The following is a 24,854-nucleotide window of genomic DNA, read 5'->3' as shown; positions in this document are numbered from 1 at the left end:
TCAATTTTTCCAAATCTGTCCTCCAACATCTAAAATTTGTGCAAGTCAATAAGAACACCTAAAAATCATGAGACTAATTTTTATGGAAATCTTAGTGTGTCTAGTTTCTTCAAACTTTGAATCATATTTTGAAATTCAAACTCGTTAAGGGGTAAAATTGGCAATCTTCTCAGGTTGGTCCATGTTGTCATAGATTTTATGTATTGTCTTCAAAAACTCATAATAAATTCATTAGCGCTCCAAATGCCAAAATTCCAAATCCTATAGTTAGATATTTGTGTATAGTTCTGTACATATAAAGGGACTGATGTAATTCTTAGTAGATTGGAACAATTTATTCCAAAAGTTTTGAGTGGTCCAGAAAGTGACAGCTTAAAGTTACTAACTTGTAAATTTAATATAAAATCAAACAAAAATCATTAGAATGAGATATTTATATTTTTGAAAAGATAAAAGGTGGAACTTTACCAATATTATTTTACGAAAATTTAAGAATGTGTTGAAAGGTAAGAAAACAGATCCCACAAAGAGCACTACAATCAACGAGAAAATAAGAAAATATATACATAAGTTTTATTAGAGTAATACAACTAAGCACAAGCTAAATAATGTTATAATTGTTGTGTAGGTTCTTGAATAGGAAAAGATCCATCTTGCTCATGCTAGCTGCTTTTCAAGTTCAAGGAGTTGAGTTACACTAAGTCTCCTACTTTGTATATGTAATCATATATGATTTATGTGGCTAAGATTCATTTTCACGTTCTCGATTCAATAATTGTTTTTTTCCGCTTTAATCATATGTGATTAAATACATTTAATCAAATGTGATTATATCTTTCTAATCACATATGATTTTATTTGGAAAAAATGAATCTTGTCAATATAAATCATATGTGATTAGATACATACAATAACATGTGATTATATACACAATAACAAATATTGAACCAAGAACATGAAAACAAATCTTTTTCCAAATTAATCATATGTGATTAAATACATCTAATCACATGTGATTATATGAATCTAATCACATATGATTTATGTGGACACAATTCATTTTCGCTTTGTCGATTCAATAGGTTTTTTCATGTATTTTATCGCATGTGATTATATGTATAATCGTATATGATTAAGTACATGAGCACAACTATTGAATGGAGAAGGCAAAAATGAATCTTGTCCACCTCAAATCGTATGTGAATATATACATATAATCACATTTGATCAAATACACAAAACCAATTATTCATCAAAACCGCAAAAATAAATATTGTCTACATAAATCATATCTGATTAAATACATATAATCACATGTGATTATATGTATCCAATCATATATGATTTATGTGGATACGATTCATTGTCACATTCTCGATTCAGTAATTGTTCTTTATCAACTAAAATCATATGTGATTAATTACATATAATCACATGTAATTATATGTATCTAATCACATATGATTTATATGGACAACATATAATGATGCCTATACATAGCATATGTGATTAGATACATATAATCTTATATGATTATATACACGATAACAACTATTGAATCGAGAACATAAAGATAAATATTGTCCATAATTATCATATGTGATTAAATGCATATATCACATGTGATTATATATATATATATATATATATATATATATAATATATATATATATATATATATACATATATATATATATATATATATCTAATCACATAGAATTTGTGTGGAAAATATTCGTTTTCGCGTTCTCGATTCGTTTGTTGATCTTAAGTATTTAATTACATGAGATTATATGTATCTAATCAGATATGATTTATATGGACAATATTCATTTTTGCATTCTCGTTCCATAGTTGTTCTTGTACAATTAGTCACATATGATTTCTGTACACAAGATGCATTTTCGTGTTTTTGATTCAATAGTTTTTCTTTTTCCACATTAATAATATGTGTTTAAATACATACGATTAAATACATAAGAAAAAATATTGAATCAAAAATGTGAAAACGAATATTATCAATATAAATCATATGTGATTTGATACATATAATAACATGTGATTAAGTACATGAGTATAACTATTGAATTGAGAAATAAATAATGAATCTTGTCCACATAAATCATATGTAATTAGATACATATAATCACATGTGATTATATGTATTTAATCGCATTTGATTTTCATGGACAATATTAATTTTTGCATTTTTAATTCAATAGTTGGTCTCGTGTATTTAATCACATACGATTTATGTGAAAAAGCTTTGTTTTCACGTTCTTGATTCAATAAATCATATGTGATGAAATATAAATAATCACATGTAATTATATACACGAGAACAACTATTGAATCGAGAACATTCAAAAAATTTAAGTCCTCATTAATCATAAGTGATTAAATACTTATAATCACATGTGATTAAATATATGAGAAAAATTATTGAAATGAAAAATAAAAAATGAATATTGTTCATGTAAATCATATGTGACTGGATACATATAATCACATGTGATTGGATACATAGAATCACATGTGATTATACGTATCTAATCACATATGATTAAAGTTGACAAAAAATACTTATTAAATCGAGAACCCAATAATGACATATGTGATTAAATATATCTTATCACATGTGATTATATGTATCTAATCACATGATTTACATGAAAAAAAGAATATTGTCCTTATAAATCATATGTGATTAAATACAAATAATAACATGTGATTATATACATATAATCACAGGTGGTGGTGATGTGTAGTGATGTTTAGTGGTGTTAGGTGTTAGGTGGTGGTAGTGGTGAAGCATAGTGGGGGTGAGATGTATGGTGGTGATTATAGTAGGTGGCAGGTGGCGGTGGTGAGTGGTGGTGATAGGTAGTGGAGATGAGTGAAGGTGATAGGTGGTGGTGGTGGGTAGGTGGGTGGCGGTTGGTGGTGACGGCGATGAAGGTGTATGGTGGTTTTGGTAGGGTGGTGGTGGCGGGTGGTTGTGATGGGTGGTGAAGGTGGGTTCTAGTGATGGGTGGTTGTCGGTGGTCGGTGGTTTTGGTGGGTGGTAGGTGGAGGTGGAGGTGAAGGTGACGGGTGGTGGTGGTCGGTGGTGATGGTTGGTGTTTGTGGGGGGTGGTGGAGGTGGGTTGTGGTGATGGGTGGTAAGTGGTGGTTGGTAGAAATGGTGGGTGGTGGTGGTGGGAGGCGGTGGAGGTGAGTAGTGGTGATGAGTGGTGAAGGCGGGTGGTGGTGAAAGGTAGAGGGTAATGGTTGGTGGTATGGCAGGTGGTGGTCATAATGGTGGGTAGTAGGTGGGTGGTGATAGGTGGTGGTGGTTGTGGTTGTTGGTGGGTGGTGGTGATGGGTGATTGAGGTGGGTGGGGGTGGTGGTGATGGGTGGTGGAGGTAGGTGGTGATGATGGTGGCGAGTGATGGTTTTGGTGGTTGATGGGTGGGGGTGGTGATAGTGGTGGGTGGTGATGGTGGTGGAGGGTGCTAGTCGTGCCAGGTGGTGGTTTTAGTGGTTGGTGATAGGTGGTGGTGGTGGTGGAGGGTGGTGGTGATGGGTGGTGGAGATAGGTAGTGATGGTTGTGGCGGGTGGTGGTTTTGGTGGGTATTGGGTGAGGGTGGTGGTAGCAGGTGGTGGTGGAGGTGGGTGGTGGTAATGATTGGTGGTGGTCGGTAGTGATGAGTGGTGGGTAGTGGTGGTGGGTGGTGGTGGCGGGTGCTGGTGCTGGTGGAGGTGGTGGTGGGTCATAGGTAGTGGTGATGGGTGTGGTGGTTAGTGGTGGTGGCGGGTGCTGGTGTAGGTGGTGGTGGGTCGTAGGTAGTGGTGATGGGTGGTGTTTGTTAGGTGGTGAGTAGTTTGGTTAGTGAGTTTTTAAATTGTTTGTAACAATTGATTGATTTTTATGAATATTATTTTATAGTTTTAATTAAAAAAATTATGTAGTCCAAATTTGTTCTCAAATGTTTTCGCAATAAGAAATGTTCTCGATTGAACGCTCTTATATATATATATATATATATATATATATATATATATATATATATATATATATATATATATATATATATATATATATATATATATAGGGTTTGGTTATTTTGTTTTCACTATCTATTGTGTGCATGTATGACTGATTTTGGACCAATCATTTTAGTTATTTTAAGAAAGTAATTAATGCATATTACATGTTGAAGATATAATAGGTATTAATTACATCTTCAACATTTAATAAGCATGAATTACCTTCTTAAAATAACTAAAATGATTGGTCCAGAATCAATCATACAAGCACACAATAGATAGTGAAAACATTTGAACCTAACTCTCTCTCTCTCTCTCTCTATATATATATATATATATATATATATATATATATATATATATATATATATATATATATATATATATATATATATATATATATATATATATATATATAGGGAGTGATTCAAATGATAACCAAAAAAATTAAGAACCCTAGGAACTCCAAGTTCATAGTTATTAAACATGTGAATACTTATTAAATATGTAAAAATCTTGATTTTATTTTGTCTTTTTTGGTGAGAAATGGCAAAATCATAATTTTTATAATCTAATATTTTCATTCCTATTTTAACACAAAATATGTAGATAATACACAATTTAATACAGTCCATTGTAGTTTAATAAACATAATTCACAACTTAATACAATACATTTTACACTAATTCAAAGATTCAGAAAAGTCAAACCCAAACTTTACCACCATCACCAACTACCACAGGCCGCCAACAACCATTTATGCCATCGTTGCAACCATGATTGCTTCTAAATCTTATCTGCATATACAATTATGCATTGACAAGTTTAATACTATATTCATAGTTTAATATTTTGTAATGACCCAATTTTCAAAGTAAAATTTTCATTTTCGAATAAGCAAACATATTCTCATACATTAATAAATTCAGTTATAATTGTTTTCAAAACATAAGTCAATACAACTTTTATTCCAAACATCAGAGTGTCCCATAAAGTATCTGCGAGAGAGTGCACACCGCGCCATCACGCCTTGCCCTTGCCCTTTGAATTTGATGTACCTGAAACCATAAACAAACCTATAAGCACGAACCTTAGTGAGTTCCCCAGAGCATACCCCACACACAAACCACATAACATGTTAGCTATGAAAGCTACCTCTACCAAATAACACATAACCATTAGCTATAAAGCTACCTCTACCACCTAATGCATATCAATTAGCTACAAAGTTATCTCGTCCATCAGCCACAAAGGTTATCTCTACCCTTAGCCATAACGATTATCTCTACCCTTAGCCCTAAAGGCTATCTCTACCACTAGCCCTGAAGGCTATCTGTGCCATTAGCCCTGAAGGCTATCTCTACCACATATCAATGCATAACAAAGCCACACATCTCTACACAATAAGTATACCAACTATCGTAAAATGGGTCGGCCTTGGTGCCATAGACCCATTGGTATAGTGAGAAGACTCACCTCGAATGCAGAAGCTTCCTGAAGAAATCCTTAGTTGCTGCCCCGCCCACTTCCTAATCCATCAATACTGATCAATATACCCAATTAGCAACAAGGCCCCAAATCTCAAAATAGAACCCAACACTAGGTAGGCTTTCCAAGCCCACTATTGGCCCATTAATGGCCCAATTTGCTCAATTGGGCCCAACCCCTCTAATGTGCCTTACGTTAAGCCCAAAAATATTATTGGCCTAAATTATCTGACTTCTGATGGCCTACAAAGGCCCAAAGACCCAAACCATGGCCCAAAAACACAAGGCCTAACTAACAGAGTACGTAGGGCGTATATCCTCATATGCTAAGCATACTGACTGAGTGGTGCGTACGTTGGGCGTACCTTCACGTACGCTCAGCGTAAACCTCCTATTAAGTCTATTTCTCATTAAGTGCTTAATACTTCACTTCAGGAGCTACAATCACATATCCTGGTCCTTTTCCACGTCTTAATCCATAAAGTCACTGACTTGGTGACTTTACATGGCCCAAACAATCCCAAACTCTAAAATGATGTTCTACTTCCATGAAAAGGGCTATATCTCATGCATGAACCCATTGAGACATTCAAGATGAAGACTTTACTGCTTATGGGACCCTTTTAGCTCTGAAGGTGGCAACCCTAAGCTTACAAACGATATTTCACCATAAAGGTCCACTCTTTGGACCAAAAGAGTCCATAAACTCATACAAAGAGAGATGTAAGAGATTAATCATCAAGCTCATGACTTTATACCTTGAAAAGATTTGTAGTGAAGCAACAATCCCATATCTAAACCTTTTCTTTTGCACCAACACCTTGCCTTGACCTATGCTTCCTTGAAGAGTGGACCCAAAACACCAAAATGCTCTCACAAAGCCTTCCAAGCTCCAAGAATACTCAAAGAGGATTAGGGTTTCACAAAAACTGTCTAAGGGTAAGAAGGAGGCTAACCCTAGAGGGTATCATATTCTTTATATAGTGGTACACCCTAAAATTAGGGTTTAGAGACTCTGAGCGTACGCTGGGTGTACTCCTTGTACGTTGGGTGTACCCTCGCCAGCCACCATGCATGCATGTGATCTTCTTGTCACCAATTTCCATTAGGGGCTAGAATTGACAAAAGCTTCAGAGTGTCATAACTCCTTCATTTTAAGTTCGTTTTCGATGAACTTTATATCCACGGAAAGGTGGCGGGAAGCCCTACGCTCCCATCGACACCTCCAAGTCTAAAACCTTTCGGATAAAACCCGAGTCCCATAAAAGACTTAATCACCCTTACCCTTTGGTCCTCGAGACCCAACCGAGTACTCTCAAACAGGGTGTTACATAATCACTCATTTTGATTTTAATGCAAAACAATAAAAACCATTACATTCTTACATATTTATACAGCACAAATAATAAATATATTCACAAGAAAATTAATACAAACATTGATAAATAAAAAATTCATATTTAGCACAAAATGTATAAAAAAATTCACAATTTAATATCGTAAATTCACAGTTTAATATAGTCAGCTCACAGTTTAATATACAAAATTTAAAGCTTAATACAATAAATTTACAGTTTAATAAACAAAAAATTTTCATTCACATCCATATTCTCAACTAAACACTTATATTTATATATTCATATATTGAGGCTAATGTTTTTTTTTCAAAGTTTAATTTACATAATATTTACTATTTAAATATTATGTACTTTATTAAAAAATTAGAGAAAATCATATATGTGTATAATGTTTATTTCAACTCATTGTTTAGAAGCAAACATAAGATTCATAAAAAAAAATTAAAAAAAATAATTCATATATTAATATAATAAATTCACAACTCAATACAGTCAATTCGCAGCTTAAATACAATTAATTCACATTTAGTACAATAAATTCACAATTTAATACACAAAAATTGTAAATTCCCAGCCATATTTTTAACTTAAAACTTGTATTTATACCTTGATATTTGGAGGCTAGTGTTTTTTAAAAGTTTATCTTACATAATATTTATAGTTCAAATTTTATGTATTTTATTCAAAATTAGGGAAGACTAGATTTATGTATATTGCTTCTTTCATCTCATATTTCAGATCAAACATAAAATTCATAGCAAATTCATAGCTTAAGACAGTCAATTCTTAGCTTAATACAGTAAATTCACATTTAATACACAAAAATCACAGTTTAGTATAAAAAATTCCCAGTTTAGTACAAAAAATATATATATTCATAATAATATTCTCAGCTAAAAGCTTACATTTCAAGAATTTTATTTACATTTTAATAAAATAGTTTATGAGTCTCATTTAGAGAATGCACCATACAAATTCACAATTTAATAGAGTATTCTTTGACCCTCATTCACAGTTTAATAAACAAAATTTAGGACTCTCAATCATAATATTCACAAATTAAGAAAATACCAAATTTTGTTGAAACTTTCATCAAACACCTTTTGTGCATCATACAAATCAGATCTGATATAGATATGCTTCAGTGGTGGTACCACTGCTAGTCGCCATGAGATGCTTTGTACACACTAGATCTATGCCTGAATGACACCAAACACATAAGATCTAACCAGATCTGAGAAATTAGTGCGTCTTTGACTTTAGATCTGAAAAGTTGATGGTAATTTGTGACTTTTTCGATGATCTAAGGTTGTAGAACCACCAGTTGACAACATGAAATGCTTTGTATACACCATATATATACCTGAAATTGCACCAAACACATCAGATTTGATCAGATCTAACCAGATCTGACAAATCAGTGTCTTTGACTTCAGATCTAAAAAGCTAATGGTTGTTGATGATTTTTTGTTGATCTAAGGTAAGGAATCGATGAAGGTGGAATAGATCTGATGTGGTGGTAGAACCACCAAAGACAATAGTAGAAGGATAGATCTTATTAAAAATTAACTAGATCTTACCAAAAAAAACATCAGAAGGCGATGGAACAACCACTAGTCACCAGAGAAAGCGATTTTTTGTCATTTCTTGTTAGATCTGATCACAACAACACTTTTTTGGCTTCATATTTGCTCCGGTGAAGTCGGCTGCCAGAAAAAATTGAAGAAGCATAAACCACATGTCTGGATGAAGGTGGACACGAAACAGATCTGAAGGGAAATGAGGATCCTCACCATAAATTCATAGATCTACAGTAGAAAATCGTAGATATAGAGACAAATATCGTAGATCTGAGGCGAAAATTGAAGATCTGGAACCGATGGAAGCTTGTACATTTGATGGTGGTGGTTAACCAGTGGTAGGAGACGACAAAGTAGATGGTGCGGCGGTCGACGATAGATCTGAAGCTGAAAAAGCTTCATGAGGTCATTTTTAGTGGTAGTTCCACATCTAGGGGACGTTATGCGACCGATGGCAACGTCCGTTGATGTGTAGATGTCGTCGACGGTGATGGTGACGTTTTCAGATATGAAGAAATCGCGAAAAAAAAACAACATATCTGATCATATTAGAGTGATGTCGACATAGATCTAGAAGTGTTGGTTGCAGATCTGAAGGTGGTGGTTCTAGATCTAAAGGCGGTAGTTCTAGATTTGAAGGCGTCAGTTCCAGATCTGAAAGCGGCAGTACCATATCTGAAAGTTGTGGTCTACCGTCAGCGATATTTTCCTAGTGGCAGTGGTGCCGGCGGTGACACAGGCCGAATGAAGTGGGGGCTTTTAATAAATCAGTGGACAAATCGGTGGTTCTCATTTGAACTTTTCTCTCTCTCTCTCTCTCTATATATATATATATATATATATATATATATATATATATATATATATATATATATATATATATAAATATATATAGGGAAGAGTTATATGGAAAATGAATAATTAGGGCCACACATATTTGAACCAATGAAAACATGACAACACATCACTTCCACAATACATTACTTGTGAAAAAGAAATGGACACCTGTCATTTGATTATTGGTTCCGGTAGATGTTGTCCTAGTTATTTGTTTTTCATAGAACTCATTCCTATATATATATATATATATATATATATATATATATATATATATATATATATATATATATATATATATATATATATATATATATATATATAGGGAAAAATTATAATGTGGATGGACAACTATTGTGCGGATGTGTGGACAATGTTATTCTATGAGAATTAGTAAAAGAATAAGTTGTTTAGTAGTGTAAATACGTTCAACTTCACATAATTATTAACATTTCCATGCATTCTCATTAATTCGTATTCAATTTTGTTCGCACGCATCTTTTCTCCCTCATTTTTATAATTACGGAATACGACTCAATAAACATCCTAACAATATTCTCATAGAATGAGAATAATATTAAAAAAATTCTATAATAACCTTATAGAGAATTTAGTTGGTGAGAATGCGCGATAATGATAATAGGTATGTAAGATTGAACATATTCATATTATCATTCTCATAGAATAACACTGTCCACATATCCGCCTAAATAGATGTCAATCCACATTTGAACATATATATATATATATATATATATATATATATATATATATATATATATATATATATGTATGTATGTATATATATATAGAGGTAGGTTCAATTGAGAAAATAAAAAAGGTTGAGAATGAGGGAATCATTCTCAGCCAATCATTTATCTAACATGTTCAAATTAAAAAAAAAATACGCGTGTCCATTTTCATTAAGGGTATCTTTGTAAATTAGCAACTTTTTTACATAGAACTTACATGTTCGTGTTATCAGGTTCCAATTTGATGATATCTTTATATCGTTTGAATCGTATATGAGGAATTCATTATCAAGATTATTTTCTTTATATAACTCGTTAGCAATTATACGTTTTCATTCCATTAATCGTGAAGTTTTGCATCTGTGTTTCAGTTTTCTACTTCTTTTTCAGCTTCCGATTTGATCAGGTATGTATATCGTTTGAATCAGATAGATCGGAGTTATTTATATAACTTGTTAGCAATTATACGTTTTCATTCAATTAATCGTGAAGTTTCGCATCTGTGTTTCAGTTTTCTACTTCGTTTTGAGTTTCCGATTTGATCAGGTATGTATATCGTTTGAATCGGATAGATCGGAGTTCATTATCAAGATTATTGCTTTTTATAATTTATTTTGAATTACGCTTATTATATTCCTTTTGGAGTTGTTTCATCGGAGTTCATTATCAAGATTATCAAGTTTCGAATATGTATTGGAGTTATTTCATCGGATTTTTGTTAAGTAGTTTGAGATATTTATTTCATCAGTTATATCGTTGTAGTTTTTACGTTCTGTACTGAGAGAGATTGCTTAATTACATCATATGATCATATATGATTTAAGTTTCTTTCAGATATTTTGTACGTTGAGGTGAGATATATTCGAAATTAACTAGGTTTTCATCTTTACGACTTTTTTTGTGAGATATATTCGATATTAAGATTGTTTTTGTTTATTTATATAGATCATTTGGTGTATTATGGCGAATTCTAGTGTTATTGATGGTGATTTGTATTCTTCTATGATTGAGAGTGAAGAAGAAGATGTTGAGAACTCATTTTTTGAAGGTATCAGTTATTGAATTATTTTGTTGTTTTTGATTTTATTGATTATCATTTATTTACATATGAATATGTTAATATGAATAAATTGTTGTCTTGTTCATATATGAATAAACGTGTGATAATTGTAATTTCGAATTTATTATTTTTTTTCGTTTTATTCATATATGAATAAGTTATGTTTTATTTACATATGAATATGTTAAAATGAATAAATTGTTGTCTTATTCATATATGAATAAACGTGTATTAATTGTAATTTCGAATTTATTATTTTTTTCGTTTTATTCATATATGAATAAGTTATGTTTTATTTTATATATTTTGAATCCTCATAATTTTATGTATTCATATATGAATGTTTTATTCATATATGAATGTTTTTTGTTTTATTTATATGAGTTTTATGTATTCATATATATTATTGTTTTATTCATGCATTATTATTTTAGGTGGTGAATCTTCAAGTTCAGTACATGATGCACAATATTTTGATGATATAATTGGAGAACATGTCTATAAGCCAGATGTACATGTTCAACTTATTCCTTTTAAGGGTTTAATCTTCAAATCATTAAAGTTGGCTATCAAAATGTATTCTGAGTATGTTGAAATTGGTGGTTTTGATGTTAGACTGAGCACACAGTCAAGGTTTGATAACAAGATTATAAAGAAGAAACATGTTATATGTAATCGTGGTGGTAAACAGAAAAAGAAATCTTGTGACACATTAGGTACAAGTGGTGTTAAGAGGAAACGAAATTTAAATTCAAGAGCTATTGGTTGTCAAGCAAAGATTATATTTAAATCTGTGTATGGAACTCCAGATTATAAAGTTTTTCAGTTTGATGAACTTCACAACCATCCACTTGAGAAGAGAAGCGATTTAAAAAAGGCGAGACAAATGTCATATTCAGAAAAAGAGTTTATTGTGCGTTCTTCTACATCAAAAATAGGTCCAACTATGGCTCATAAGTTGAGGGCAAGTCTGAGAGGTGGGTATGAGTTTGTAAATCCCAAAGTAGTTGACTATAAAAATTTAAGAAGAGATATCAACAGGGTTATTGGTTATAAAGATGCCCAAATGATAGTAAACACAATGAATGATCGTCGAGCTCACTATCCAAATTACTCATTTGAGTTTAATTGTCAAGATGATGTTTTGGACTGTATGTTTTGGGCTGATGAAATGGAGAAGGCATATTATGCTGAATTTGGTGATGTCATCTCGTTTGATGCGACTTTCCGAACAAACAAGTAAGCTATTTTATCTACTTTTGTTTATAGCTTATTCATATATGAATATTTTTATATTCACTTATTAATACATCAAAAATTGACTCTAATGAACATTTTTTTTGTGTGTTAGGTATCGAATGGTTTTTGTTTCGTTTACTGCTATTGACCATCATAAAAAATCGGTTACTGTTGGATCTGGGTTGCTAAGCAATGAGAGCATTGAGTCTTACTCTTGGTTGCTTAAAGCATTTCTTAAAACTCATGGGAAAGAACCAACACTTGTTTTAACTGATCAAGATGCTGCAATAAAACAAGCTGTTGAGAATGTTTTTCGTAATTCAAAGCACCGATTATGTATGTGGCATATAATGAAAAAGTTGAAAAAAAATGTATTATTTTAATATATTTCAAATATATTACTTATTAGTATATTCATTTATGAATATTGATTGTTATTTTACCTATTATTATTTATTCATTTATGAATATTTTTGTTTTAATACAGATATCAGATGATTTATTAACAAACACAGACTTTAGAAAAAGGTTTTCGAAGCTTGTTTGGGACATTAATATGAAACCTGATGTTTTTGAGGTGAAGTGGGGTTTGCTTGTGAAGGAATTCAATCTTGAAGACACAAGATGGTTTAAAGACATGTTTACAATACGTGATTCATGGATACCTGGATATTTTAGTGATATTCCAATGTGTGGTTTGATGAAGACTACATCGAGGTCAGAGAGTATGAATTCATTCTTTAATACATATTCAGAAAGTGGGAACTTACTTTTGAATTTCATGATGAATTACGACACTGTCATTCAAAAGCAAAGGAATACTCAACGAGCGTTTGATAGGGCTTCAAAGAAAGCATCATATAAAATGCAAACACCTCGAGAAATAGAACTGCAAGCATCAAAGGTTTATACAAGTACATTATTTTTTGAGGTGCAAAAAGAAATATATAAAGCATGTTTTTTTTCTGTACGTACTCATATTTTGGTATTGAAGATGGTTGGGAAGTTTACATTGTGCAGCACAACAACAATAAAAGTGATTTTAAAAATGAATTTAAGATAATTTTACTTGTTTTTTTATGAAAAATGTAATAATATTCATATATGAATATGATAATATTCATATATGAATATTATATGAATATATATATATATATATATATATATATATATATATATATATATATATATATATATATATATATATATATATGAGTGTTGATATGAGTATTCTTATATGAATGTAAATGTGTAAATTTTGTTTTTATATCAGGTTGAAATAAAAGCTGAAGAGAAAGAAATAAATTGCAGTTGTGAACATTTTAAGTGTATGGGTGTTTTATGCAGACATGCTTTTACAATAATGATGAGATGTGGTGTTAAAGAAATTCCTGAAAGGTACATTTTGAAGAGATGGAGAAAGGATGTGATATCAAGAAGTTATCGTTTTAGTTTTGTTCAATCCGATTCAGGTGATTGTGAGAATGTAAAGCTAGTCAATGATTCATATTATAGTTTTGAATCATGTTTGGATATTGTAAGAGATGACAAAAAGAGATTGGCTTTGTTTGCTGAGAAACAACAAATGTTGTTGAAGGAATTTGAGAGTGGTTATATTTCTCCTGGATTGAAAAGCAAGACAGATGGTGAAGTCGTATGCAAGCTTTTGGGTGTTACTATTCCTATCCAGAAGAGATTAATATTCATGTTCCTGAAGTTCAAAGCAATAAAGGTTCTGGAATCAAGAAAAGAATTCCAAGTGCAGGTGAAGTAGCATATGAAAATTCTAAAAAAGAACATAGAATGTGTTCAGGATGTGGAAAGCGAGTTCCACACAATTTACATACTTGTCCAGAAAGAGTTGGAGCTGCTAAATCAGCAAAAGACAGTTAGGGATTTTTTTATTCATTTATGAATATATGCAGATAAAAACAATAAACAATAATATTCATGTATGAATAATACACATTTATATTAATATGGTAAATTGATATGTTGATATTTGTTTTTTAAATTACTATAAAATAAGTTATATTGATATTGTGAATTATTTATAAATGAATATAAATGTGTGAAATTTGTTATACTAATAAATAAGTAATATTCATATATGAACTTTTTTATGTTAATATCTGAACTTTGTTATACTAACATATTACTTTGAACTTATTCATAAATGAATATATCATATTCGTATTCATTTATGAATAAAGAAAAATAAAATTTGAAAATATTTGAATATAAAAAAATGACATAAATAAGCAAACTTGTTTCTACTAATAAGTTAGTTATATTCATATATGACATTTGTTATATTCATATATGAACTTTGTTATACTGACATATTACTCTTAATTTAATCATAAATGAAGATATCATATTCGTATTCATTTATGAATAAACATAAATAAACTTTGAAAATATTTAAATATAAAAAACTGACAGAAATAAGCGAAGTTGTTTCTATTACATAATCATTCAACACAAGATAATAAAAGTTGTTCATAAGCATTTCACAAAATATTAAAACGATGTTCAACAATATTTAAAAAACCATTTAAAACTTGTTTCGCAGAATCATCTTACATGTACTTCAAATCCATTCATCTTCAACACAAACTGTTCTATAGCATCACACTTCAACATTCTTTCATCTTCACAAGCAATCATTAATATTCTTTTAACCTTTTTTGAATTGTTTGCATAGCCTTGTATGCATGATCAGTACGCACTTTGAATTCAACTTTTTGATATTTTTCAGCAAGATCCAACACCTTAGCCTTCAACATGTTAATTTCAGAAGTTAGCATTATGTGTGCATATCTTTGTCTGAGCTTCTCTAAAGTAGTTTGCTGAACTTAACTTTCTTTATGAAGACCTGGTTTCCACTTTGAGAGTGGTTGTCCCATATAGGTCTCCATATGTCTCATTGCAAAGACCCCACAATCAACTTTGTTTTTAACTGTTCTCCATGACATTTCAAGTCGTTGGGGTTTGATACTTTCTTTTGAGATTGCATTTGCTCTTGGATGGTTTATTTCTTTAAAGTATCTCACAAACAAATTTTTCTGATCATTAAATAAAATAAAAGTTAGATATGTAATAAATTGGTTCTTTTATGTTGTTGTGAACTAGGTACATACCAAAGGTTTCATTATTACTCCGTATTTCCCTTCATAATCCCCCTCAACTGCACTATTGTCTAGAATTTCAATTGACAGTTTCTTTAAGTTGAAGACAATCACAAAAATGTGAGCACTTTTAACAACTGGAAAGAATACCTGTTTTTATGTATATAATGGTAAGTATTTTGTTGATAAAATATATATAAAAAACAACTTTAATTAACATACCATGTCAATATCTTTTATGTTCAAGATTTTCTTGTACCCATTGGTACTGTCATGAAAGTTCTCCTTGAATTTTTCATACTTTCTTTCATCAGACAATGTTGAAGTTAGATAAGCAGTCTGTAACCAATATAATCATATGTGAATTTCGATTGAATATATATAATTATGTTAAAGAATACATCATATTTGTATAATCATATGTGAATTTAAGTTGTAAAAAATATAATATTCATAAATGAATACATCATATTGGTGTATTCATTTATGAATAAGGAAGGAATTAAGGTTAGAACATAAACTTACAGAAACTCCAAATTTCAAGAAGAGTCTGTATGGTGAATTTCCAAAATCCCTTTCCAGTTCTTGGTGGTTAAGTAAATCAGACCAAGTGTCTAAAACTTCTCCAAAAATATCTGTGTTTGCATATAGACTTTCCATAACTGCTCTTTCTGCTATCTGACCATATTTTGTCTGGACAACCACATCTCTGCAAATATATAATCAAAATGTCATAGATTATTATCTATATAATAATCATATATGAATATATATATATATATATATATATATATATATATATATATATATAATAAAGTTACTTACGATGTATTGCCTTGTAAGTTGAACAACCATTCACTGACAATACTCTCCTGATATGTCAGTTTGGGTTTTGTGTCTGTTATTCTGCATTTGAAAGGTGATTTGAAAGCATCAACAAGCTTCTTCTCTCTTGGTTGATCCAGATCATGCTTTGATGGTCCTACTTCAATAGGAATTGATACAGATATTGGATTTGGATTAAGAACATTTTTTTTGCTAATCTGATAACAACCTTCTGATGGTCGTCTTTGATTTGTTTCTTTGTAAGTGCTTTTTTTGGTGAAGATTCATTAGATTTTTTACTTGAAGTTTGATCTGAATCTTGACTGAGACCTAGACTAAAGCTTGGATGAGTATCTGCATGCCAGGAGATTTATCATATAAATAGTTGTAAGTTAATTATAATATTTAAGTTAAGTAATGTATTCATTTATGAATAAGTAATACATATCATTATTTATGAATAAGTAATACTATATTTTTTTATTTATTCATATATTGTGTTATTCATTTATGAATAATAAAACTTACTATATTCATTTATTAGTGAATCAACTATTTACCTCTATCTTCTGCATTTCCTTTTTCAATTTCTGTTTGTTTTTCTTCACATCCATCTTTCGTGTTCTTAGCTTCCGTTCCTCCTTCATTTCTATCTTCAGAGTTTTCCTTGCCTGAAACATATACATCATATATGAATATTTTTTATTTTTTATTCATTTATATAGTATATTATTCATTTATGAATAAACAATGTTATTAAAAAAATAAATATAAATATTGTAATATATTTTAAATCATTCATTTACCTGTATCATCTCCCTTTGTTTTTTCAACTTTTGTTCCTTGTTCATGTACACCTTCTGATTTTTCCTTTTCTGCAAGAGTATTAGTTTTACCTGTACTCATTGGTGACCCTGGTCAAAATTTAACAAACAAAATTGTTATTGTGTATTGATATTTTTATATATTTTTTAAAAATAAAATTAAGACAAAATTTACCTATATCAATATTATCGAAAATAGTTTTCATTTCAGGGTGATTCCAGATTTCATCTTCTTGACTATTTAAACTTGAAACTCCAATTCTAAGGACATTGTCCACAATGTTGTCAACAACTTTATCCAACAAATTTTGATTTTTAGTTTGTTGAATAGTCTCTTCATGATTATTTTTTTCCTCAGCATGATCATCTTTTTCTTCTTCAGCATTCTGATTTTCATTCCTCTTTGCATCTTTCTCTTTTACTCTAATTTCACCTTCTTTTTTATTCTTATCTGCATCATTCTTTATTCCTTCATTATCTGCTTCATTTGAATCAAGCAAATAATCTACTTCTGGTTGACTTGCACCATTATCACTGTCTTCTTCACCATTTCCCTCTTTATCTTCATTTTCTGTTTGATCATTTGTTTTTTGACCCATTATTGGTGTCAAATTGATTCCTTCAACTCCAGTTTCATTAATTGGAAAATTAAAAAGTGTTGTGCTTTCAGTTTTTTCTTTAACAATCATATTTTTCATCTTTTCTTTGAAAATTCTAAAACTTTCCTTTTCAGGGAACTTTGTCATCGCATCATTAAGCTTTGAATTCAGCTTTTCCTTCATCCTCTCAAAACTATTAATCATTTTTGATATTTTTGATTCATATGCCTATGTAACAAAAAGAAGTATATGATTAGAATTTAATATAATAATTTAATGTAATCATATATTATTAACATGTTAAAACTAATTACCTCAACAGAATGATCTTCATCTTTATCAGAATCATTGTCTACGAGATCTGTATCTCCTTCATTTTGTTCATTAACAAATTCTTCGTTTAATTCTCCAACTCCATATCTACCTTTTTCTTGTTCAAATGTCTCTCGATATCTAATCTTCTCTGAACTCCAATAACAAATTGTTGGCCGTTTACGTGTTACTGTTAAAGCTTCCGAGTGGATGTTATCAGCATAGAACAACTGCACATAAATGATAACTAATTGATATTCATATATGAACAAGTAATATTATTTTTTACTTATTCATAAATGAATAAGTAATGTAAAGCATTACGTGTGAACAAATATATTTTTCTTATTCATATATGAATATTTGCTATTAGACTATGAATAATCAATATTATTAAAAATTGAGTATAAACATTATAATAACTTACCACCAAGAAAGATGAAGGTCCAACAAAGAAGCTGTTATCTGAGTATGGTATGTATGAGTTTTTTGTTCTGACAAGACAGTCCAAAACATAGCTCCACTAGTCTATGTTGCTGATATCTGTTTTTCTTGAAATATAACTCAAGGGAAACAGGTTGCATCTTCCCATTGATGTTGACTCGCAAAAAGTGTTGACAAAAAGAACTAAGAAGTTCAATTTGAAATTGAAATCAGCTTGTGTGGTAGAAACAATAACATTTTTGATTGCACTCAGTCGGATGATTGAATCTTTTTTAAATTGTTGCTTCCATTCATCATAACTTGTATCATGCTTAGGCCATTGATCCAGTTGTGTAAGTTTGGTTCCACCAATTGGTATGCCTAACATGTCATGAACAGACTCTGCTGTTACTTTCAATTCCTTTCCTTCAATATCTATCACCATTCTCTCATAATCAAATTTTTGAAGAACATAAAATCTCAGCTTCAGTGGTATATCCGTGATTTTCATTTTTAACAAAGCTCCAAAACCCATAGATCTTACAGTTTCTTTTTGTTCTTTGCTCATCCCAAGGATTATAGACAGTAATGTCTCTGGTGAACATCTGTTTTTCATTGAGTAAAATTCTTTTACCATTGGTTTTTTTTGTCTTTTTTGATTGGTGACTCCTTTTTTTTTGCCTTCTTCGATGGATGACTACTTTCAAAATCAGAGTCTGAATCTTGTAGTTGTTGTTTTTCAGGAGTTTTCCTTTTTGATGGACTTTTCCTGCTTTGATGCTTCATTTTCTTTGGTACTTTTGTTTCTTTTTTATCTGGGAAATAAAAACATATAATATTTGAATAAGTTACTGATATATGAATATGATATATGCTCGTTGATTTATTAATATTTATTTATTTCAAAAATATAACTAATATATACAATTTTATTATATATGAATATATTAGACATGATAGGAATTTTGTACCTTTCGCATTTTTCCTCTTCTGCATTGATCTTGTTTCTCTCATTGTTGGTGAATCTTTATCGGAAATGTTAGTGTTCTTACCTTCATTCAATAGTAAGTAGAAGATAAATGAGTTTGATATTTACGAATGAATATTTGAATAAAACATATGTATTCATATTTTTTATTCACATATGAATATGTTTTGTTATATTCATATGTGAATAGAACATATGTAAGTGATTCTTGTTGTATTCACATTTGAATAATGTATGTATGGTAGCAAGCTATGTTCTATTCATATTTGAATATAACATACATATTCACGAATGAATATTCGAATAAAACATATGTATTCATATTTTTTTATTCACGTATGAATATGTTTTGTTATATTCATATGTGAATAGAACATATGTAACTGATTCTTGTTGTATTCGCATTTTAATAATGTATGTATGCCAGCAAGTTATGTTCTATTCATATGTGAATATAACATACATATTCACGAATGAATATTTGAATAAAACATATGTATTCATATTTTTTTATTCACATATGAATATGTTTTGTTATATTCATATGTGAATAGAACATATGTAAGTAATTCTTGTTGTATTCACATATGAATAATGTATGTATGGCAGCAAGTTATGTTCTATGTGAATATAACATACATATTCACGAATGAATATTTGAATAAAACATATGTATTCATATTTTCTTTATTCACATATGAATATGTTTTGTTATATTCATATGTGAATAGAACATATGTAAGTAATTCTTATTGTATTCACATATTAATAAGGTATGTATGGCAGTAAGTTATGTTATATGTGAATATAACATACATATTCATGAATGAATATTTGAATAAAACATATGTATTCATATTTTCTTTATTCACATATGAATATGTTTTGTTATATTCATATGTGAATAGAACATACGTAAGTAATTCTTGTTGTATTCACATATTAATAATGTATGTATGGCAGCAAGCTATACAGATTCACGAATGAATATTAGTTTTGCTTGTGTTCAGAAGTAAACAAAACATATTTTATTTACCTTTTTGATTTGTTCTTGGTTTTCGTGTATATGTATTCTTCACTGTTGATGTCGTTTCTATAAAGGTAAGTAGTTAATATTAGGAAAACATAAGCAAAATGTTAAGTAACGTTTGTATTTTGACAGAATAGTTTTGAATAAAGATGAAAAATGAAGAGATGATGTAAAATCATTTATATATCAAATAATAATGGATGATTCTTACAAAAATTTCAAGTAAATAAAGTAATAACGAAGGAGGGTTACGAGAATGAACGAGTATCATAAATTTCAAGTATAATTGAAGTAAACAACCTTTTTTGAAAAATGAACAGTGTGAAAACAATGTTTTTAGTTATAAATCAACTAATAATTTTCGAACATTACGAGAAATTTCAAGTAATCAAGTGATAATTTTAGAAATGATTCGAAATCGTTAAAAACTCGAGAAAAAACGCCGATGGTTACATTTCATTGTCAAGAGTGAGAAAATGGTCTCGTTCATGTTTTCATCGGAAGACATTTTTCTTCGTTTATGTTATTTGATGCTTCTGCAAATGTGTTTCTTCTTGTCGATTGTTCTTCAAATGGTTTTCGAGTTATGGTGTATCGAAGAGGGAAATGGTGCTTTTCTGTCGAGATTTGACGTGATATCAAATTACTCAAGTGCCCTGACGATTTAATGTTTTTTGATTATTTACAAATTTGCCACCACTCATTAATATATTTGGATTATTTACAAGTTTGTCACCGTGCGTTTTTTAAGCTCATTAAATGATTGGCTGAGAATGGTTCCCCCATTCTCAACCTTTTTTTTTCTCAATTGAATCCTCCTCTATATATATATATATATATATATATATATATATATATATATATATATATATATATATATATATATATATATATATATATATATATATATATATATATATATATATATATATATATATATATATATACACTTTTTTGTAAGCCAATGAAGGGGGTTTATATATTAAATCAGTTAGAAGTTAGGATAAATAAAAACAAATTTTGATATTTACTCACAAACGTAGAATAATTCCTTTTTAATATTATTTGAGAATGTTCAAAAATAAATTATGAACGATATCTTAGTTTGAAGATAGGAGTAATATAAGTTGTAAAAAGTATAATCTATTTTTTGTTCTGAATACTTGGCAGGGGAATCAATTGTTGCAGGACATGAAACCTAACTTCCACTCTGCAACTGCAACCATTGTTTTTTTTTTTAACAAATTGTCATATTTTTTGTCATTGAAAATTTCCAAAATTGTTGTTCTTATTCTCCTCGATGTTTAATTTTTTTTTTTTTTTTTTTTTTTTCATATAGCGTGCAAGGCAAAAATTTAATACATAATTTTAAAAAGAAAAGAAAGCATACTTATTCATGTATAGGCATTGGAAACGTAGCAAACAGGTAGAACCCAACAGAAAGTAGCCCTTATTGCTAATTAATTCAAGAAAAAGCAAACCATGTAAATCCAAGAACTTCACATATCTGAGAGAGATGTGGAGAAAACTGGGATACTTTGTGGGTGCCTAAAGAAATTCTCGGGATCAACTTTGGCCTTGATTCTAATCAACTTCTTGAAATTTGCCCTCTTCCAGTACCTCTCACCCCATAGACTTGCTTCCTGATAATTAGCATTTCCAACACCGAAATCAAGATCATTGTAGTTGGAATATGCCTCTCTTGGGTTCTTTGACACATAAGGAGTCAATAACTCATCCAAGCTATTCAGCCATGCTATCCTGCTCCGTGATACAGGTGTTGTGTCTGAAGTTTGACCTGCAAAATTGACAGTCTTGAGCATCTGTAACACAACACCACCTCTATGAGGATATGGAATGGCTGTCTCCGAGTAATCAGACATCCTTCCGCCAAAAGGATTGATCATCAGAAGCGCTGATTCGTCATTTTCCATTAGCTTGTTCCATATCTTTTTGAGCCCACTTATAGGGATCGGTTTTCGGACGTAGTCAGATTTACTTTTGTTGTTGAGCTTGGCTATGGCAGATCGGTTAGTGAGAAACTCAGTTGGGGTAGAGCTTGGCAATCCCCAAAACACAAGGGTCGACTGGACCATTGTAATTTCTTCACAAATCTCTGGTGTAACACCGAGCTCCGGAAATTTTTCGTACAGTAATGGAAGCAATGTGTCGGTTGTGCCCTGATAAATACCTTCGAACATAATTCTGATGGTTTTCATGGTGCTGTTGCCGATATATTCCGAAAAAATCTGAGTTCTCATATGTAAATTTCTATCAATAAGAGGTAGGACGTATTGATATTTATGGAAAATCTCGGTTACACCGTCTTCTAAAGTTTTGTTGAGTATAAATACGGTTACTCTTTCTGGAACTTCAACCAACCCAAGCTTCCATGCAAGAACGATTCCGAAACTGGAAGCACCACCACCTCGAATCGCCCAAAACAAATCTTCTCCCATCGAATTCCTATCGAGAATATTTCCATTGACATCCATGAACCGAACATCCACAACATTATCTGCAGCAGTACCGTATTTCCTCAACAAGTTTCCATAGCCAGCACCGCCCATGTACCCGCCAACACCCACCGTAGGGCAAACACCTGCCGGGAAGTACAGGGTGTCGGTTTTCTGAGAAATAGCATAGTAAACTTCACCGAGGGCAGCGCCTGCCTGGACCCATGCAGTCTTATTAGCTACGTCCACGTCTATAGCTCTCATGTTGGTGAAATCAAGCATAACAAATGGAACATCAGCAGTGTAGGAGAGACCCTCATAGTCATGCCCCCCGCTCCTGATTCTGAGCTCATAGTCATACATCTTGGCACAATATAAAACTATTCTGATGAGTGTTTCATTCACAGGTGTCACGATGGCTGATGGTTTTGGAGTGGAAGGTTTAAGGAACCTAGTGTTTTGGACATGAACTTGCCAAACGGGTAAGAAAGAAGCATTGGCAGGGGTGAAAATGAGCTCAGAGATGGAGGTGACATTGCTGGAATTGGATATTACGCAGCTTGTGAAATCTTCAGCATCTGATGTAGCCTTAAGAATGGAAGATAAGGCAGCCCATGAAAGAGAAAATGAAAGAGTTATAATCAAGATGAAGATAGAAGAGCTTAGTTGAGACTTCTTCATGTTTTGGTGAGTTTGATCTATGCCTATGCCGTATTTTATATAGAGTAGAGAGCGTAGGTGACTGCAAATGGGATTATAATATATATCGTTGAATGCAAATGGGATTGGAAAAAACCTTTGAATTTGAGGATGATGACTATATTTCAGTAGTGACCGAGGATTGAAAATGTATTTCGTTTTTTTTTTTTTCCAACAGTGTTTTCGAATACCACAAATCAACAGATCACTGAAAATAATTTATATTCATTGACTTTTACCCTTTTAGTTCTAAACTATTACGACAAAACTTTGTTGAATTTTGAGGTATATGTGTTATTTGTCAAATATCTAAAATATAATAGAAATTATTCATAAAATGTATGATTATAGAAATTTGACCGAGGCCTCTAAACCGACTTTTTATTAATTCCTTATTGTTGCAAAATAAATTATATACACCCTTTTATTAATTCCTTATTGTTGAAATTTTAATAAGAAAAGGTCAACCGTTATAGATGTGTGCTTTCGTTACCTGGTATCCTTTTTATTGGATTTAATTTATAGTTTAAACTCTTATCACATTTTGTGAATCTAGGTTATTTGTTGGATAATAAATTATAAATTAAAATTATTTCTTTAATGATATGATTAAAAAAGTCATTTTTTATAATAGAGAGAATTACAAAAATCGTCCCTGTGGTTATATACTTATTTTGAATAAGGTCCCGACTTTTCAATTTGAACGCAGCTCATCCTTAAACTATTTTCTTGTTGCGCATATGGTCCCGTGTCCCAACGACGTTTGCTATAGTCGTTAAGTTATTCCATGTGCCAAGCACATGATGGGCAATTTGGTCTTTTAACATGTGTTTCCTACTGCCGCCCATTTGAAGATATAATTAAAATCGTGATGATTATTGCATCGATCCTCCCTATATTTAAAACCCCATTTCATATACCAAGACTAATATGTATTTGTAGTCCAAAGCGTCTTCCTTCCTCCCTGAAAATTCTCTCATTGAAAGCCCTAACTGCTATTTGTCGACTGTTGATCGACCAAGTTTAGGATGTCGTTGACGATGTGGAATGTGCGTTTTAGTAATGAGCATGAAGACGTCGATGTTATTTACGGTATGTTCCTCTGTTTCTCTAATTTTACAAAATTATACGTATTCTTCTTCATAACATATTCTGGGGATCAAAGCACATAGTATTTTTTACAGCTTCACACCCAACTATGTTTTCTTTGAAAATATATCATG

General features: G+C 30.9%; 3 protein-coding genes and 1 pseudogene across 3 annotated transcripts; 1 reads left to right on the top strand and 3 right to left on the bottom strand.

The window, feature by feature from the left end:
* The first annotated feature begins 3,585 nt into the window (after positions 1–3,585).
* Positions 3,586–14,118, top strand: LOC145095200 (protein FAR1-RELATED SEQUENCE 5-like). The gene is made up of 8 exons (XM_079033122.1): positions 3,586–3,652; positions 10,417–10,451; positions 10,538–10,591; positions 10,991–11,093; positions 11,540–12,344; positions 12,457–12,715; positions 12,832–13,248; positions 13,618–14,118. Exons 1-8 carry the CDS (start codon positions 3,586–3,588, stop codon positions 14,116–14,118), a joined length of 2,241 nt encoding a protein of 746 aa, XP_078889248.1.
* A 671-nt stretch (positions 14,119–14,789) lies between these two features.
* On the bottom strand, positions 14,790–16,459 carry LOC145092126 (uncharacterized). Its single transcript, XM_079030031.1, has 6 exons — positions 16,301–16,459; positions 16,001–16,184; positions 15,698–15,814; positions 15,488–15,625; positions 15,208–15,412; positions 14,790–15,124 (listed from the first exon to the last, which is right to left on the bottom strand). Exons 2-6 carry the CDS (start codon positions 16,133–16,135, stop codon positions 15,120–15,122), a joined length of 600 nt encoding a protein of 199 aa, XP_078886157.1. The 5' UTR covers positions 16,136–16,184; positions 16,301–16,459; the 3' UTR covers positions 14,790–15,119.
* Positions 16,458–21,242, bottom strand: LOC145094393 (uncharacterized). Its single transcript, XM_079032607.1, has 9 exons — positions 20,930–21,242; positions 20,483–20,539; positions 19,430–19,510; positions 18,463–19,273; positions 18,038–18,265; positions 17,300–17,951; positions 17,107–17,214; positions 16,861–16,971; positions 16,458–16,654 (listed from the first exon to the last, which is right to left on the bottom strand). The coding sequence occupies exons 6-9, from the start codon at positions 17,925–17,927 to the stop codon at positions 16,458–16,460; spliced, it is 1,044 nt and encodes a 347-aa protein (XP_078888733.1). The 5' UTR covers positions 17,928–17,951; positions 18,038–18,265; positions 18,463–19,273; positions 19,430–19,510; positions 20,483–20,539; positions 20,930–21,242.
* A 600-nt stretch (positions 21,243–21,842) lies between these two features.
* On the bottom strand, positions 21,843–23,641 carry LOC145092125 (tetrahydroberberine oxidase pseudogene; annotated as a pseudogene).
* Positions 23,642–24,854: the final 1,213 nt, after the last annotated feature.

The sequence above is a fragment of the Lactuca serriola genome, chromosome 3, assembly GCF_051521515.1.
Source record: "Lactuca serriola cultivar US96UC23 chromosome 3, Lser_US96UC23_V15, whole genome shotgun sequence".
NCBI lineage: Eukaryota > Viridiplantae > Streptophyta > Magnoliopsida > Asterales > Asteraceae > Lactuca > Lactuca serriola.
The sequence above is the reverse complement of the archived record's forward strand: the minus strand, read 5'-3'. Positions and strand labels throughout refer to the sequence as shown.

What these genes read in the sequence shown, in the direction of transcription:
- LOC145092126 (XM_079030031.1), bottom strand. Translation starts at nt 16,135, where the DNA reads ATGGAAAGTCTATATGCAAACACAGATATTTTTGGAGAAGTTTTAGAC. An exon ending in ACATAAAAGATATTGACATG is followed by an intron (nt 15,626 to 15,697) that starts GTATGTTAATTA and finishes ACATAAAAACAG; the next exon opens with GTATTCTTTCCAGTTGTTAA. An exon ending in GAGTAATAATGAAACCTTTG is followed by an intron (nt 15,413 to 15,487) that starts GTATGTACCTAG and finishes TTTAATGATCAG; the next exon opens with AAAAATTTGTTTGTGAGATA.
- LOC145094393 (XM_079032607.1), bottom strand. Translation starts at nt 17,927, where the DNA reads ATGATTAATAGTTTTGAGAGGATGAAGGAAAAGCTGAATTCAAAGCTT. An exon ending in TTTCGATAATATTGATATAG is followed by an intron (nt 17,215 to 17,299) that starts GTAAATTTTGTC and finishes AATTTTGACCAG; the next exon opens with GGTCACCAATGAGTACAGGT. An exon ending in AGGAAATGCAGAAGATAGAG is followed by an intron (nt 16,655 to 16,860) that starts GTAAATAGTTGA and finishes CCTGGCATGCAG; the next exon opens with ATACTCATCCAAGCTTTAGT.
- LOC145095200 (XM_079033122.1), top strand. Translation starts at nt 3,586, where the DNA reads ATGGTTGTGGCGGGTGGTGGTTTTGGTGGGTATTGGGTGAGGGTGGTG. An exon ending in GGTAGCAGGTGGTGGTGGAG is followed by an intron (nt 3,653 to 10,416) that starts GTGGGTGGTGGT and finishes TCTGTGTTTCAG; the next exon opens with TTTTCTACTTCTTTTTCAGC. An exon ending in TGAGTTTCCGATTTGATCAG is followed by an intron (nt 10,592 to 10,990) that starts GTATGTATATCG and finishes TTATTTATATAG; the next exon opens with ATCATTTGGTGTATTATGGC.